Consider the following 17,497-nt stretch of genomic DNA (forward strand, 5'->3'; position numbering starts at 1 on the left):
TCCATATTTTGACAAAACTGCATCTTTAGTCCTATAGTCTCTTGAGCCTGATGTTCTAGAAAGGAGAGACTTCATGAAGGACAGAGCTTGCACAATTTAGAGGAAGGGAGTGGGAAGGACCCCTATGTGTCTTCGTACCTGGTCAGTAACTTAAACCAGGTATGATAACAATGAAAAACTTAAGTTTAAGTGTCTTACATCCCAGTGTCTGGGCTATTTTAATTTCTTTTTTCCTTTTTTACTTTCTGCTCCAGTATGCTTTCAAGTTACCCACTTGCCTGCCACACTGTGATTCAAACTCTTGTCTAGATTTTGGCTGGTTTTGTTATATACCTCTGCAAGATCCTGACTAGAAGCCCACCCATTTTTCCATGAGTCAATAGAGCTAAGATATATTTAGTGTTATGATCTCTTCTTATTGATATAGAATTAACAGGTTTTTGTATAGCTATGATTCCTTTTCTTTAGATTGGGAGTATTAGATTATTCATATGAAATTTTTTTAAAGATTTATTTATTTATGCATACAAGAGCTGGGGTACAGACCAGAGGTGCTGGGGGTGAGAGGATTCACCAGAGACAGAGTAAGGAAGAGAACAGGCAGACTGACCGAAGTACGCTGCTGAGGGGAGCAGTGGGTGAGTCAGGAGAGGTCTGCTGCGCCATGTGGGCTGCTCCCTGGCTGGCTGGGAATCGAACTCTTGCTGTAGAGGCTGGGGACAGCTTCATAGGTTGCATCTTAACCCCCTGCGCCACCAGGGAGGTCCCATATGAAATTATTAAATTTTATTTATTTTGGTTTTCTTCTAAGCTGTGTATATTTTAGTTCTCCACAGTCCAGGTGCAGTCTCTGAACTTAAGGGTAGTTGATAACTAGCAAAACCAATGTTAGTGTTAATTTCCATCTCCTCTCTGGGAGCTGGGATTATCTGACAGAACGGATGAACGACTTCAGCAACGGATTATTTTGGGATTCTGGGCAGGACCCTTATTTTGATCTGTCCTGCATTTTAGATGTTACGTTGCTGTTCAGCCTGTTATATGCTATGTGAGAACAGACATCTTGCTTTTCTGTCTTATTACACAGAGATGTTTGATCTTTGTTGTTGATGTAAGACAATACATTGGTGGTGCTGCAGAATCAAATAACTCATGCCACCAAAAAATAAAATTTAAAACCAAAGCTCTTGTAACGCATTTCACCTATTTTAGGACCCATTTAAACAATGTTACATTATTTATTTTGACTTTCCTCCAAAACATCTGAGATAATAGTGAAAGCGCAGTAGTATAAATATCTGTGTGTGTGAAGAGATTTGATTTTGACTCATAAAATTAAAATACTTCCCTCCAATGGCTACTAAATTGCCATTCAGAGAAATTTATTTGGGAAAACATAACTGTGCATATTTATTTCATCATTATGCAGTTGGCTTGATGTTTGCTTGTCCAATTCATGCCATATGTCTTCTGCCTTGAATAACACTTTATTTAAGAAGCTCTTACTCTAAAAATCCAGCTGTATAGTGCCATTATCAGTTATTTACTTGTTCAGTGCGATAAAAAGAAATCAAACTGCTATAAAAACTTAAGAACAGTTTCAATTCACTTTTAATTTCCCATTCTTTGAAAAGTAAATATCCGGGAGTTTCATTTAGTGTATATTTATAAAGATTTGCTAGTGCTTTAAGGAAAACCATTTTATTTGGAAGTCACTATTCAATATCATTTCTTTTTGTGTCTGACATCTGCTTAAGTTTTAATTTTAAAAACTATCAATCTGTTTTTTAAAAATTATTTCCTGTTAAAAAGAATAACCTTGTGGTTGTGACTAGTGTCAAAAGAAAAGATATGTACAGTAGTTAAGGTGGTAAAATCAGATTTTATTCAGGACTATTTCAGAGCCCTCAGTATGGAGGGCTCAATTTTGATTGTAGCACAGGCAAGTGGAATTTATGAAAAAGAAATGGGTGGATGGAATATTACTAAGAGGAAACATACAGGGGTAAAGGGGATTCTGGCTCAGCTGATCCAACCTGTCTTGTTGAGGACAGGCCAGAGGGATTAGATACCACTTAGGGGTTGTGTAGGTGATGTCCACTACCTGATAAGATAGCAAGGCTGATCTGATAGCAGGAATGGGGAGGGTCCTCAGTAAAGTCATTTAGCAGGGTTCTTTTTTTTTTTTTTTAAGATTGATTTATTTATGCATATAAGAGCTGGGGCGCAGGTCAGAGATGCGAGGGGTGAGAGGATTCACCAGAGCAGGGAACAGAACAGGCAGACAGACTGAAATACATTGCTGAGGGGAGCAGTGAAAGAGACAGGAGATGTCTGCCTCGCCATGTGGGTTGCTCCCTGGAGGACCAGGGATTGAACTCACACTGCCGGGGCTGTGGATTGCTTCATAGTGCAGTGCTTTAACCCCTTGCGCCACCAGGGAGGCCCTTAGCAGGGTTCTTGATAAAACTGGATTGTAAAAGGAAGTGTACAGATCTCTTCTGGAAGAAGAGATCAGGAGACTGGTAAGTTTGGCCAAGCAAAGAAGACAGCAGTTAATATTTGAGAGAAGTTTGTTTTTATATTAGATAATGAGTAATGAAAGTTTTAATTAATGCATTTAAAAATACCTAAATCAACTGCTTTTTACCATTCCCTTAAAAAATAATTTTCTGCTTAGTGAAAGAGATTCCTGTAATGTGTGCACCTATGTCATTTGTAGAATGAAGTTGAAAATAAGGACCTTGCTTTTTTATAGTTAAACATGCAACAATAATCTCTTACATTTTTGTTTTCAGAGAATTCACAATGGCAGAAATTGAGCACTTTGTAGATCCCAGTGAGAAAGACCACCCCAAGTTTCAGAATGTGGCAGACATTCACCTTTATTTGTATTCAGCAAAAGCCCAAGTCAGTGGACAGTCTGCTCGGAAAATGCGCTTAGGAGACGCTGTTGAACAGGTAAGAACCCATCGATAATTTAGACTATATCTATTCAGGGTTTGTAGCACTTAGCAAAGTCTTGTACCAACTATCAAAGTATTTTATTTTTGCAGTCATTTTTTTAATACAGTATTTGTTATATACTATTTTTTTTTTAAGATTTTATTTATGCATACAAGAACCGGGGTATACAGGCCAAAGGATTGACCAGAGACAGAGTGGGGAGCACAACATGCAGATCTACTAAAATACACTGCTGAGGGGAGCAGAAGGCGAGACAGGAGAGATCTGCTGTGCCATATGGGTTAGCTCCCTGGCTGGGGATTGAACTCATGCTATAGTGGCTGCAGATTGCTTCATAGTGCTGAGACTTACCCCTTTTGCTACCAGGGAGTCCCCATACACTCTTATTATAGTGGGGGAAGGTTACCTAATATGTCAACTATTCTTAGGGCTAAAGTGCAAAAAACGTTTCAGCAGAGCACTTAATTTGAACTATTTTTCACCAATCCAGCATTAAACTATACTACATTAGGGAGAGACTCACAGAAAGCTTTTAAAACTCTTCTATATTACCCATAGCAATTGGGATAAGATCTTGCATGACATAGATGATCTCTAATTGTTTTCTTGGGGAAATGAGTGGGTAAAACTTTCAAACAATAATTGCTGCCTAGTTATGACCCTGGTGAAGAGTGAGCTTCTTACCCTTGAAAATGTTAAAATAGAGGATGGGGAATAACTTGTCAGCCATTTTGCAGAGAAGACTTCTAGGTCAGATGGAAGATGAAATGATGATTTCTAAGATCCTTCCAGAACTAAATTTGTAAGATAACATAATACTGATTAGGGTTCACAAATTTCAGTTAATAAGGATATATTAAAATCCCCTCAGCATGTTTCGTTACTTTTGTTAAATCAGAAGGGGTATATTTACCATCGCTAGGGGTCGTAGAATATCATTTTTAGTACTGCATGTCAGGAAGTTCTGAGCTACTGGAGTGAATTTTTGGTGACTCGGTGAGTTTGTTCAGCCTGTTCACTTGACTTTACCCTCTTTAAATATAACCATAATCACATTCTGGGGATTTGACGTTGTTCTGAAGGTTTAGTAAATTATCTTACTTTTTATTTCAAATATTTTTCAGTAGATTATGAATACCTCCATGGAAAATGGTACCTTGTCCTTTAAAAGTGTTCACGTGTTTATTTTTTCTTCCTCTATGCTTGTTTGCACACTTGCTTGCATATTTGTTTGCTTATTTACTTATTTGTTCTTCCATTCATTTTTAGGGTGTGATTAACAACTCAGTATTAGGCTATTTTATTGGCCGCATCTATCTCTACCTCACGAAGGTTGGAGTATCCCCAGAAAAACTCCGCTTCCGGCAGCACATGGAGAATGAGATGGCCCATTATGCCTGTGACTGTTGGGATGCTGAATCCAAGACATCCTATGTAAGTAGAACAAGGTGGACTTTGCTATGTGATGTTCACATAGTTAACTGAGAAGGATCAATATCAGAATTGTGTTTTGTGTCCTTTATGTCAAAAGTAAAAGTAAAAGAGAGAAACAAGATATTTTTCTGGGCAAAGCAGGAAAAACAGTTACTCCGTGCTCTCTTTATAAGGAGGGCATCTACTCTTGTCCCTGTAGTGCTTTTTAGACTTACATGACTTTTTCAGAGCATGTGAGAAGCCGGTGATAGGACAGTGCTATTGGTAATATCTCTGTGTGCAGCTGAGATGGAGTATCTTCTTTTCTGGCAAGGTTTGCTAGTTGGTGGTGCTGGTTTTTACAATCCTTTAAAAATGAAATAGCTGGGCCTCTCCTGGTGGTGCAGGCAGTTGAGCGCAGTGCTGTGAAGCTGTCTGCAGCCTCTGCAATGTGGGTTCGATCCTGGCCGGCTGGTGAGAATCCCACATGGCATGGCAGACCTCTCCTGTCTCGCCCGCTGCTCCCCTCAGCAGTGTATTTTAGTCAGTCTCTTGTTCTGTTTCCTGCCCTATCTCTGGTGAATCCTCTTACCCTCCCACGTGTCTGGCCTGTACCCCGGTTCTTGTATGCATGAATAAATAAATCTTTAAAAAAAAAACATGTAATAGCAACTCTTAACTCCATAGGGTTGATTTGTCAGTATTTGTTCTGAATGATTCTATGTGCATTGCAGACACATGTATACATGCACTATGGTGTTTATGTCTGCAGTTACTGTTCTTGGTGTTGCTTTTAATGTTTTTTCCTTTGTGGAATCAGGAAAGAATTATTGAAATCTGTTAATTTTTTCTTGTTAATTTTTTTGCAGCTATGCTTAACATATGCCAAGATGGTGGTAATTATTTTTGGATATAGCTGGTCATTAATTTCTTTACCCTTTGGTTTTTCTGGAATTTATTTTTATTTCCAGATCAAATTACTAAAATATTTTCCATTTGTGTGAGAAAAGATGGTTTCTTTTCACTTTGTTTCTTACCATTTTCCTTGCTTAATTTGCTCTGATCTTAATTTCAAGTTAATCATGCAAAGAGTTTTGCTGTCTCAATTTAGATTCTGAATCTGGGGCATAATTGCTTTTTACTTCTTTCATTTGTTCATTGAACATTTTAATTGTTAAGGGCTAGATTTCTTTCTAAGTGCTTCATTTGTATTATTTTCTGTATCCTCACAATAATCCTATTCATAGATACTATTTCTGAGGGAACTGAAGTGCTGAGAAGTTAATTTGCTTGAATCTCACAGCTAGTGAATGGTAGAGCTAGAATATGAATCTGAGCTACCACACCCCAAGCCCATGCTCTTAACTGTTGTGCTGTGTTGCTTTGATAAACCCTGCTATGTTTATCGGAGTATCACTGTGAACTGTAGCCCAACCCTAAGATTTGGGGATCAGAAAATACGGGGCTCCTTTGAGATTATGCTATGTTTTATTTAAGGTCTCTGGAAGACAAAACTAAATACCAGAAACTCCAAGGTGAAAAACTTGTAAGGAGAAAAGAGAACTCCTTTTAAGGCTTTAATGCTTTTTTTCTGTGTGCTTCATATTTTTTTTTTTTAACTAAAATAAAGTTACTGATACAGTTAATGTTCTATCCTTTTCCTCTCCATCCTGAGATGTAACCGCTATCCAAAAGTTGTTGTTTACCATTTTCAGGTGTGTTTTTGTAATTTAATCTCTTAGTACTAAATGTTAGTTGACATCGTTAATAAATAATAACCATCAAGTTAATCACCATTATGTTTAAGAACATAAATACACTAGTTGATATCCTTAATGAATGTCAGTTGATCAAGTTACATTTTTTAAGAATTTGTTCTTTTCTTTCAATTCCTTTGTTGTGCGTGTTGGGGTTCCTGAACCTTTGTAAGGTTGTGTTTGCCCTCTGAAAAAGCTTAGTGATTCTGATGGTTGAATTTTCCTAAATTCTTTGGATCAAAGGCAAAAAAACAAATATTCATGAGGACTCACTAGGTATCCACTAATCTTTTCACCTCCTTTGTTCTCTTTCAAAAAATAGGTTTTTAAAGATCTTTGAAAATAATTTAATTTTGTTTTTGAGAAGTGTCTTCGGTATTAACAAGAAATTAGCCCCATAGTGATAGCAGTGCTGTTAGTTTTATTTTGCAACCTAAACATTTCATGCTCTTTAATGAGTGTTCTTTTGTTGGAAAACTGAATTGTGCACAAATGCTCATATTCATGGCCAACAGCTATCTGATGCCAAATTGTGAGAGCAGTAGACACTTCGTCCAAAGATAGTAGTTGTTTTGCCAGAATTATTTTGAATCCTGTTCACAAATTTGAAGCGAGTCTACCTATTTTGTCTAGATTCACATTTTATTTCCATAATTAAGTCTAGAACATATTAGTTAACACACATTTGCATTATAGCAAAATAAATCTGTGAAGAAAACAAGACTACTTTGTGTCCATGTGTGAATTATACCTTATAGTGTTGTCAGCTTCTTGATGTATGAAACTATTCCCATTTCAAACGTTTATAAAGTTTGAGTGGAGATCCTGTAATTGACATATACTTGAGCCTGTGAACGGGGTATAGTCTGGATGCATTTGTGAATGAACCCAATATAAGTAATAGATATTTTCTTATGTCTTCTTAGGGCTGGATTGAAATTGTTGGATGTGCTGATCGTTCCTGTTATGACCTCTCTTGTCATGCACGAGCCACCAAAGTCCCACTTGTAGCTGAGAAACCTCTGAAAGAACCCATATCCTTTCTGGTCACTTGCCAAACTAGGACTAAAGTGTAAACACCTGTTTTATGGATAAATTAAGTGTTTTGAATATTGTGGTAACACTTGTTAAAACATATTATTTTGCCCATTTCATTGGTCCTTTCATATTCTCTTTACTTGTAATCTAACAGTACTTGCTCAGTATTTGGTCCCTAAAATGATTACATTCAGAAAAATGCTCTGAATGTTTTTCTGTTGACCAGGGATTTTTTTTTAGCCATTTCCAAAGTGCGTTTCTCCATACCTATACCTACTTACATGCTCTTTAAATAAAAAGTATGTACTTGGTGAACACTTTTTCTGTTAAAAGATGAATGTCATTTTATGGTAGGTAGAACAGTAATTTAGCTCACTTGATCTATAAGTCAGAAAAATAGAAATTTCCTGCCTCTGCCTATAGTGAGGTTGTGAGCTGGCTAGCACTCTGGAATAGACTCCTGCTGTTGGGGTATTTTATAAATTGTCAGAGATTACGTTGTGGGTTGGGTTACATTGCTGATTAGATAATAATCCTTTTATCTCACTTGGAAAAAAATCTCTGTTGCTGGTGTTTACTTACTTTGAGTGAGATCTATTGGAGTAATTTTGTGGACACTTGTTCCATCTTGCACTTGAAATCAGCATAAACAGGATATAGGGTAATAATAGAACAGAGAACCAGTACTTATTTTTAAGTTGATGACTGATCATTTTTAAGATCATTTTCTGAAATACTAAGGCAGTTTGTATTTTTGGATTCCTTAACTCTTCATACAAAACAGTTAATGTTGTTCAGTTTGAACCCAATAAGGGAGGAATTGGTAAGGCATATAAGAAGGATGCAAAGCTGGTGATGGAATACCTTGCCATTTGTGATGAGTGTTACATTACAGAAATGGAGAAACTACTGAATGAAAAAGGGTAAGATAAAAAGATGTGTATTTTTTTTAGATGGGCTCTTGTCAGATATGTCTTGTCTGTCAGCTTCTGAAAGTTAGATTGACATTAATTTCTTTAGAAATTTTCCGGCAGGTAAGTACTTATCTTAGCTACATTTAAAGGACTATATTTGCTGAGATTTTCACATGACAACCTGGAAATAGATTTGAAATGGGCTCAAAGATAATTGTTTTCTTTTAGGGAAATTGTTTTTCTTAGAGAGGAGACTTGTCCATGGTAATGACTGAGGTATCATTAGAAACTACACCTATCTTTCAAGTGTGGTTTTTTCTTTTTGAGCTTTGGGATGAGCACTCTAATTGTTTTAAGCATAAATATAGAGAAAAGTCTTTTAAAAGAATTGAATAAAATTGGTACTAAATAATGTAAAATTTACCATGTCTGGTAAACAAAAAAAAAAAAAAACTGAAAAATTACTACTTGTGTGAAAAAGTAAGGCCATGTGACCCCTAATGAGAAGAAAAATCAGTCAAAATTAACACTCAAAAAAAAACATGGAATAAATACATAAGGGTGTTAGAATGGGCAAAAATATGTTTCATATGCTCAAGAATATAAGGGAAATCATGCACATCTGAGGTTAGAAATGTGTTTGCATGATGGAACATTAGTTGTATCAGTAAAAAGAGCAAATGGAGCATCTGGAGGCAGTATCTCAAATGAAAATGTCACTGGATGGGATTAAAGTAGATTAAACATTGAAGAAGTAGATTAAACATTGAGCTTAAAGATAGCAACAGAAACTAGGATGAAGCATAGAAAAAAGAGAGAAAATAGCAGTTGGCCTTTAGGATAATATAAAGCAATCTAGTATTATTGGGAATCTCAGAGAAAATATCTGAAAATACCTGAATACATATAATAATTGAAACTTTTACAAATTTGATACAAACTATAAATTTACTGATTTAAGAAGTTCAACCTGGGGCCTCCCTGGTGGCACAAGGGGTTAAGACAGGGCACTATAAAGCTGCCTGCAAGAGTTTGATCACCAGCCAGGGAGGTGACCCACATGGCACAGCAGACCTCTCCATCTGGCCCGCTGCTCCCCTTAGCAGTGCATTGCAGTTGATCTGCCTCTTCTGCTCCGGACTCTGTCTATGGTGAATCCTCTCACCCCCCTTCCCCGCCCCCCCCACCTCTGGCTTATACCCCAGTTCTTGTATGCATAAATAAATAAATCTTTTTTTAAAAAAAGTTCAACCCCAAGCAGAATAAAACACAAAGGAAAACAAATGAAGGCACATCTGAGTCAAATTTCTGAAAAACAATAATTAACAGAAATATCTCTGAAGGGGGGGAGGGGGGACACATTAACATAAAAAGGAACAAAGATAAGACTAGTTAGAATTCTTGTCAAAAGCTGTATCAGCCACAGTGCGGTGGAATGAAATCTCTCAGTGCAGACAAAGATCCGGAAGAAATATCTTTCAAAAATGAAGGGGAACTTTCAAGCAAAAACTCAAGCAAATACATTGCCAGTAGACCTATATTACAAAAAATGTTAAAGGAAGTTCTTCAGGTAAATGTACAGAAATTTAGATCTACCCAAAGAAATTGAGCTCTAGAATTTATAAATAACTGGTTGAGTATACTGATGTTTTAATTTCTTAAAAGGTAATGGGCTGTTTATAGCAAATATATTAACATTGGATTATAATATGTAGAAGTAAATGAATGCTGTCAGTAGCCCAAAGGATGAGAGCAAATAATTGGGAATATACTGTGTTATAAGATATAAACAATATATGTGAAATGCCATAATATTTTAAGGTAGACTGATAAATTAAAAAAAAAATGTGGTAAACACTAGAGGAATTACCTGGAAAACACACACACAAAACTCAGAGATATAACTAATAAATCAATAGGGAGATAAAAATAGAATAATAATACCTCAGAAGACAGCAGAGGAAAAATGAACAGAGAACGGCTGGAAGCAATAGAAAAATAACTGAGATGGTAGGTTTCAACTAAAAAACATCAATGACTACAATAAGTATAATGATCTGAATACTTGAATTAATATCTATCTGCTTAAAAAACTTAAGATCCAATTAAATGCTGTTTACAGGAATTTCACTAGTAACACAAATAGGTTTGAAAGTAAAAGAATAAAAAAAAAATTCCCATACATACATTTATCAAAAAGTTGTAGTGGGCCTCCTGTGTCTAGTGGTGCAGGTGGTTGAGCGCCGCGCTGTGAAGCTGTCCGCAGCCTCTGCAGCGCCAGTTTGATCCCGGCCAGCCAGCGAGGTCCCATATGGCGCAACAGACCTTTCCTGACTTGCCCGCTCTCCCCTCAGCAGTGTACTTCAGTAAGTCTGCCTGTTCTGCTCCCTGCTCTGTCTCTGGTGAATCCTCTCACCCTCCTGCACATCTGGCCTGTACCCGGGTTTCTGTATAAATAAACAAACAAATAAATAAATAAATCCTTTAAAAAAAAAAAAAAGTTGCAGTGACTATGTTAAATACCAGAGAAAGTAAACTTAAGAACAAGGGAAATTACCAAGGACAAAATTGCATTTCATAATGATAAAAGAATCATTTCATCAAGAAGGCATATCACTCCAAATTGTGTATGCAGCTAAAAACAGAATCCCATATAAAGCAAGCTTGACAGAACTGAAAAGAAAATTAGAGAAATCTACAATTATAGTTGATTTCTGTGCCCCTGTCGCAGTAATTGGAGAGCAAGTACACAGAAAAGTCAATGGGAATTTGAAGGCATAAACACTAATAATTTTCATTTGTAGAATACCTAATAGCTAGAGGACACATTTTTTAAGTGCATCTGAGACATCTTTCATACTGTGTTTTGTACAGCCCTTCAGCTAAGTCTGAGTTTTACATTTTCTCAAAGGGTAGTTTTAAAGAACCATATGAGAGACTATATGGCCTGCAAAGTCTGAAATTTTCCATCTCTAACCCTTTGCAGAAGTTTGCCAGTGTGTCACAGACATCAGACTAAATGAAAGTCTTAGATGAGATTATATATGATTATATGTAAAACTGCAGAAAAGTCATCTATTTATAGTGATAGAAAGTAGTTGACTGGGGGTGGAGAGGACTGAAAAGAAAAGGACTCAAGGGGAACTTGGTGTGATGATGGTTGTATGTGTATCATAAGATGAGCTCTTATCATACCATATTGGCATGAAAATTTTAAATGTTTCTGGTCTCCCAGAATAACATCACCTATTTCTGCTAAAACAGCAAATCCCATTAAAATGTACACTGATAACTAGTTAGATAGTATCCACACACAGCATTTTCCATGATTCTCAATAACTCTTTCCTTGCTCATTTCAGCTTTTTTAAAATAACGGTTCTATACTTAGACTGTACTCACAGAAAGAATGCAAATACTGTTTAACTAAATAATGGAATCTTTAATGCACACACTCCACTCACAAACTTCAGACAGAATAGTAAAAACAGGAAATAATGGACACCATTCATATGATGCATGAGATCAACACTTTTAGAAACTAGCGAAACACAGTGTAACATGTGCCTACAACTGCTTCAAAGACAACCACATGAGGGCTCTCTTTGCCCAGCAGTGAGCTGCTTTGTGAGAGCAGGAAAATTAACATGATCTTCATTATATGAGAAAATACTTCAAAAGCTGAAATACAGATATTAATGAAGTGCTTTATACAGGTGAACTATTATAACCTGCAATAGAATAGGCATATTTCAGAATATAAACATGTTGTAGCCAATGCTTTTTTGGGGAGTATTTTATTTTGGCATATCAGATAATCATTCAACTCCCTTTAAGCTGGTCTTCATCAGTGTGTCAGTTTATTTTGGAAATACTGTAGGAGTTTTAAATGCTTTCTCTAACTGGCCAACTAATCATCTTTATATTTGTTGGGCTAATAATGAGAAACTTTGCCACAGTCCTGTTTCTGGAAAATTTATTGTGATCTAAAACGGTATAAAAAGAATTTTTTTTGTTGTTTGTTTTTCTTGGTCTCACAACCAAAGGAATTAGTCATTAAGTTACTTGTGGAATTTAATAAAAGGAGTTGCATTTTTGGGTACCTTTCAGAATAGTCTGGTACCATTGTTAAAATAATAATTTGTGCTCCTCCCTGGTGGTGCAGGGGTTAAGTCTCAGCACTGTTAAGCTATCTGCAGCCTCCACAGCATGAGTTTGATCCCCAGCCAGGGAGGTGACTCCATCTCACTGCTTCCCTCAGCAATGTGTTTCAGTAGATCTGCCTGTTCCGCTCCCCACACTGTCTTCTGGTGAATCCTCTCACCACCACCGCCCCCCATATGTCTGGTCTATACCCCAGTTCTTGTATGCATAAATAAATTTTAAAAATCTTAATAGTAACTTGTTATTCCTTGTAAAACAATTTAAATTTGACTTCAGCTGTTATTTCTGCAGAGTTGACCAAATTGTATTATACTTAAAATGAAACACAATTTAGCAGTCTGTAAAACTCCTTAAAATGAAGGCATAAGAATGCATGTTTTAGCTAATATATAATGTGTTATTTCTTTCTAGGGAATTCACTATTGAAACTGAAGGGAAAACATTTCAGTTAACAAAAAACATGGTCAGTGTGAAGCGGTTCCAGAAAACATTACACGGTAAATTGTGAAAAATATTTAAGAAGCAAGCATGTATACAGTGAAGTTACTACTTCTTAAAGTGGTTTTTTAATGTTTCATTTTTTAAAAAGTTTTATAATGTAACTATTTTACAGAAACTTGAAGAGGAAAAAATAAATCCTTATGCCACAATCCTGACATTGATTAATGTCTAAGGCATTATTTTGGGCCTTTCTTTTACTTTTTTTAAAACATAATTGTACTTATCTTGAATTACTAATATATAATGATACCTTTATATTTCTTGAGACCTAAGAAATAATGAACATTTCTTTCATTAAAAGCATCATTGTTTTCATTTAAAGGGAGAGTCCATTTTTTCTTAAGGAAAATAAGAAACTCTCCTCTTTTTTTTTTCCAAAATAGTTTGTTAAAAAGACTTTTAGATTGTGACCTTTATTGCTTTTATTAAAAGCCAAAGAGATGATTACTTGTTGTAGAGCAGCTTTATAAATTGGGACCTGAGTGTTTGGAGCTTTTATGAAGGTTGTTTATGACTAATTATGACTGAATTGCAGTCATAAGAGAGCAGATCTACCTTTCTATATGTTTTTGGCCCTTTTTTAGCCAGGCTTTTGTGAACCTGGCTCACAAAGTAAAAGCAGTCTGCACATTGGTAGCAGAAGCACTGGGTCCTTCTTCATACTTAGGAGCTTTTTGGCCACCACCCTGGCACCTGGTTCAGTACTATACTTCACCATTGCTCGAATGCCATGGAAGGATGGGCAGATTCTACCTTATGATCATGTTTCTAAAATATTTTTGTTTTTAGCACAGACAAAGGAAACAGCCTCTTTTTCTCGTGTGTGAGTTTCAGGTTCTAGTTATTTCCCTTGAAACATAAAATCTCCAGAGTTAGGATCTACTACCGTAGACTACCTTCCTGAATGCTTAATGAATTCATGTGCAGTATGTACTGCAGCCTCACACATGGGAAGGCTGATCCTGTGCAAACTCTCCTCTAACGACCTCCTGACCCCAGAGCCTTGGAAGTATATACAACTACAATAACTTAGCTCTATTTTTAAAGTGTTCTCAACAAGATAGCAAGAGAAAAAGTAAAACAAATACAATCAATGTGATACTTGCTGCATGAAGGAATTGTTTTTGTGAATTTTGCCAGCCATGATGGTAGTTTTTAATTCCAGCAGTCTTGTAAAAGCACTGTAGTTTTCTTCCTTTCTGGATAGGCAACAAAGATGACTTTGGAGTCTAGCTGCTGTTGCTTGTAACTTACTAACTAGGGAAGACAAATCTTTGTTCCTTGTTTCATTTTTATACTATAGAAACAAAGAATTAAATTGGTGGATTTTTTTTTTCATTCCAACTTCCTCTTTAAAATGGCTAAACCCCACTAGCAAATAGTTTTTGGGAATCTCTGATCTCTTGCCCTGATGTACAGGATGGCTCAAACTCCATCTAAAATAGAATTATTATTAGTGGCTGATGAATTGTTAGAGTACCTAAAATGCCGCATTGGGGTTTGAGAGAATGTTACTGAATTTCTCTCTCTTTTTCAGTGGAAGAAGTTGTTCCAAATGTAATTGAGCCCTCCTTTGGCCTGGGCAGGATCATGTATACAGTATTTGAACATACATTCCATGTACGCGAGGGAGATGAACAGAGAACTGTAAGTTGTCCTGTACAGGATGCTGATTCTCTTAACGGTGTCATAGAATAAAATTTACTGAAGTACATTAATGTCTTTGGGATAAAATAGTCTGCAGTACTTTTGGGATAAATATGTAAATTTCTAGGTTCTATTCCAGAGGTGCTGATTTACTAGGTGTAAAATATAAGATCTTTGTTTTTTATAAGAACCTAGGTGATTCTGATGTGAGAGATTGGTAGATTATTAATTGGGCATTAGTATTTGGAGGATAGCTTTTCCTAGATTCATGAATATTTGAAGATAGATGTTGTAAGAAGTCTTCCATCAACTTCCACAAGTTTTCTTTTGCCTCTGATGCGTCTGAATCACTGTTCCCTGCCTTATACTTTATTCCCTTATTCTGCCTTTTTGCTTTTCTCAACTTGCCTCTGCCTGCAGAAATTATACTCCTTTAATTTCTAGGCACATATTTCCAGGAAAATTAATCCTAAGAATGACCAGAAAAGAGAGATTGTAGATATCAAAATAACTGAAAGAAACATTTCCATCTGTATACCCATTGAAAGCTTAGTGAGCACATAGTCCTGGGCATCAGCACTGTAGTACTTCTCGGATTGTTAAATTTGAAGAATGGGCTGATTAATTCTTCTTTCCAATGTTTTTGGAACTCTGACATACTATTGGTAATATGTGTCTAATAAAGTTACTATTGTAATCTCTGCCCTAAAGTTGCATCTTTGTTTTCTGAAATTTAAGTGGCTCTTCAGTCAATAAGAACCTGGGCTTTAGAAAAGATGACATGTATCTCTGAATGTGTTCTTTTTAGGTGCCAAGTTTGCATTAAGTTTTCCTGCTTATTTTTCTTATAAAAGAAGTTTTTAAAAGAATCCGTTAGCCCTTCATTTGAACTTAGCAATATTGGTAGAACTAGAGTTTTAACAGAAAAATTTTATAAGGACTAATAAAAAATAAGTTAGTAACAGTTTTATGAATTACACAGAGATTCCTGTCATGAAGAGAAATTTGATTAGGCTGTTGAAAATGTTTCAAAAAAATGTTTCTAAATTATTAACAAATAGTCCTGAAGCTCATTTTCCTCTAAATTTGATAGGAAAACATTGCTAGTGAGATTAAAAAAATATTATTTTGCTATAAAGGCAGGTCTCTGCGTCTTTCTCACATTATATAGCATTATCACAAGATAGAAGCAGGGAGTAGAGCTCCGAACGTTCTACTCCTCAGGCAGCCATATTGGTGGAGTCCAGGGTTTACTTATAGTGGGATATTCTCCTTTACTTTGGCACTTAATTAGGTTAATAAAGACTTTGAGGGGTTAAATTGGAATCTGTGTCACTCATTTTTGAGGGAGTACTGTTCATTCTGAATTCCATTTTCTTCCCTAGAAGTGGATTATTTGTATAAGAATTACTTAAAAACTCCCTTCAGGTCTCATTTCCAAGTTCAAATGGTAGACTAGTTTGCATTCCACAGACTATATTTGTCCTCTTTTATTTCTGAGTAACTCTAAACCCTGTTTCAGGAGCAGTTTTAAGGGTTTTTGTTTTGTGCTATTTCTTATGTCACCTAATTTAAACTTTTCTGCTTACTTGGTCACTGAGGTTCACAGATCCTTCCGCTATGCCAATTCTTAAGGAATACAATAGGATTATTTTTTATTTTGGTACTGCCACATATTAATTTGATGATTTAGGGGGGAGGTTCTTTAGGGGTCTTCACTGTAAGAATTTATGTGGTACCAAGAAATTGCCATTTTATATGGTAGATTTCAGAATGCTTTTACACTACTTCATCTATTTATAACAGATTTGTAAGTAAGCAGAACACATGGAAGAGATTACTCTTTAGAGAAACTAAGGTCTAGAGAGAGAGTTCATTCACTGAGGTGTCTGTGTTCAGAGCTGAAAACCAGATCTTACTGATTCTGCTTCTGCTTCTGGTTATCCTACTTTTATTCTCTGTCACTTTACTTTTCATATCATGTTGTGTGGTATTTGTGGTACACAGTGAAGTTTGAACATTAACTTTTAGATCTTCATAAACTCACTATTTGGGTTTCTTTCTTTTTAAATTATCTAGTTCTTCAGTTTCCCGGCGGTGGTAGCTCCATTCAAATGTTCTGTCCTTCCCCTGAGCCAAAACCAGGAGTTCGTGCCGTTCGTCAAGGAATTATGTAAGCAAATCCAATTGGGTAATCTCCATGGGAACACCGTCAAGTAGACTGAATTTTAGGAAATGTATTGTTTTTTTCAATGAAATTACTTATTGAATAAAGAATAAATCTCAGTGACTTTAGCCTCTGCTCTTATTTCTAAGAGAAAGTATACTTACTCAGGATGTTTTCTCCTGGCATTTCCAGGAGTCAGAGTAGCACCCAAGAGTCAGATTTAAGAGGTCCTTGCGTCTTCTATTAACTTTGGTGTCCACTTCATCAGGGACACCCTTAGTGGAATTTAGGGTCATGCAGGTAGGGGTGGTGAAGTCAGGACCAGCCTCCTGGCCTTTCTGAGCTGAGACTGTTCCCCTACAGCTGAGTCAGATGTAGCTCTAAGTAAGGGGTTAGGCTCCAGCCAGGGACTTGTTAACACTTTTGGATTTTTCTTTCTCTTGCAACTGTAACTTAATGTTATCTTCTCCCTTTAAGTTTTTTGAACTTACATGGTAACATAAAGATAACATTGGAATTCTCCATTCTTTTGTTTTTAATATACTTAATTTATTTTGGATAGCGGAAGCCCTGACCAGGAATGGAGTCTCTTACAAAGTAGACGATTCCTCCGGATCTATTGGAAGACGCTATGCCCGGACTGATGAGATTGGTGTGGCTTTTGGGATCACCGTTGACTTCGATACAGTGAACAAGACCCCTCACACTGCAACTCTGCGAGACCGAGACTCCATGAGACAGATCAGAGCAGAGGTGGCTGGCCTACTCTTCCTCATCTTTAGTTTTAGAAATTTGTATTGGTTCCTTAATTTGAGCTGGATTGATTTTGATGTATTTATGCTGCATTTTTTTTCCTTTTTAATTTTAATCGTAGGCTTGTATCAGCTCAGATTCTCAAATCCCCTTTGTTAATTATGAAAATATCCACTAA

At 36.3% G+C, this 17,497-nt stretch overlaps 1 protein-coding gene across 1 annotated transcript in view; it reads left to right on the forward strand.

Annotated features, from left to right (window-relative positions):
* Positions 1-17,497, forward strand: part of GARS1 (glycyl-tRNA synthetase 1) — a 39,493-nt gene that overhangs the window by 20,199 nt on the left and 1,797 nt on the right. Inside the window, exons 9-16 of the mRNA XM_037509805.2 lie at positions 2,799-2,961; positions 4,237-4,401; positions 7,064-7,171; positions 7,953-8,098; positions 12,663-12,748; positions 14,290-14,399; positions 16,479-16,572; positions 17,129-17,319. Of these exons, the coding sequence (XP_037365702.1) occupies positions 2,799-2,961; positions 4,237-4,401; positions 7,064-7,171; positions 7,953-8,098; positions 12,663-12,748; positions 14,290-14,399; positions 16,479-16,572; positions 17,129-17,319 (1,063 nt within the window). The remainder of the gene's footprint in view (positions 1-2,798; positions 2,962-4,236; positions 4,402-7,063; positions 7,172-7,952; positions 8,099-12,662; positions 12,749-14,289; positions 14,400-16,478; positions 16,573-17,128; positions 17,320-17,497) is intronic.

This window comes from Talpa occidentalis, unplaced genomic scaffold (assembly GCF_014898055.3).
Source record: "Talpa occidentalis isolate TD23 unplaced genomic scaffold, MPIMG_talOcc4v2.1, whole genome shotgun sequence".
Lineage (NCBI taxonomy): Eukaryota > Metazoa > Chordata > Mammalia > Eulipotyphla > Talpidae > Talpa > Talpa occidentalis.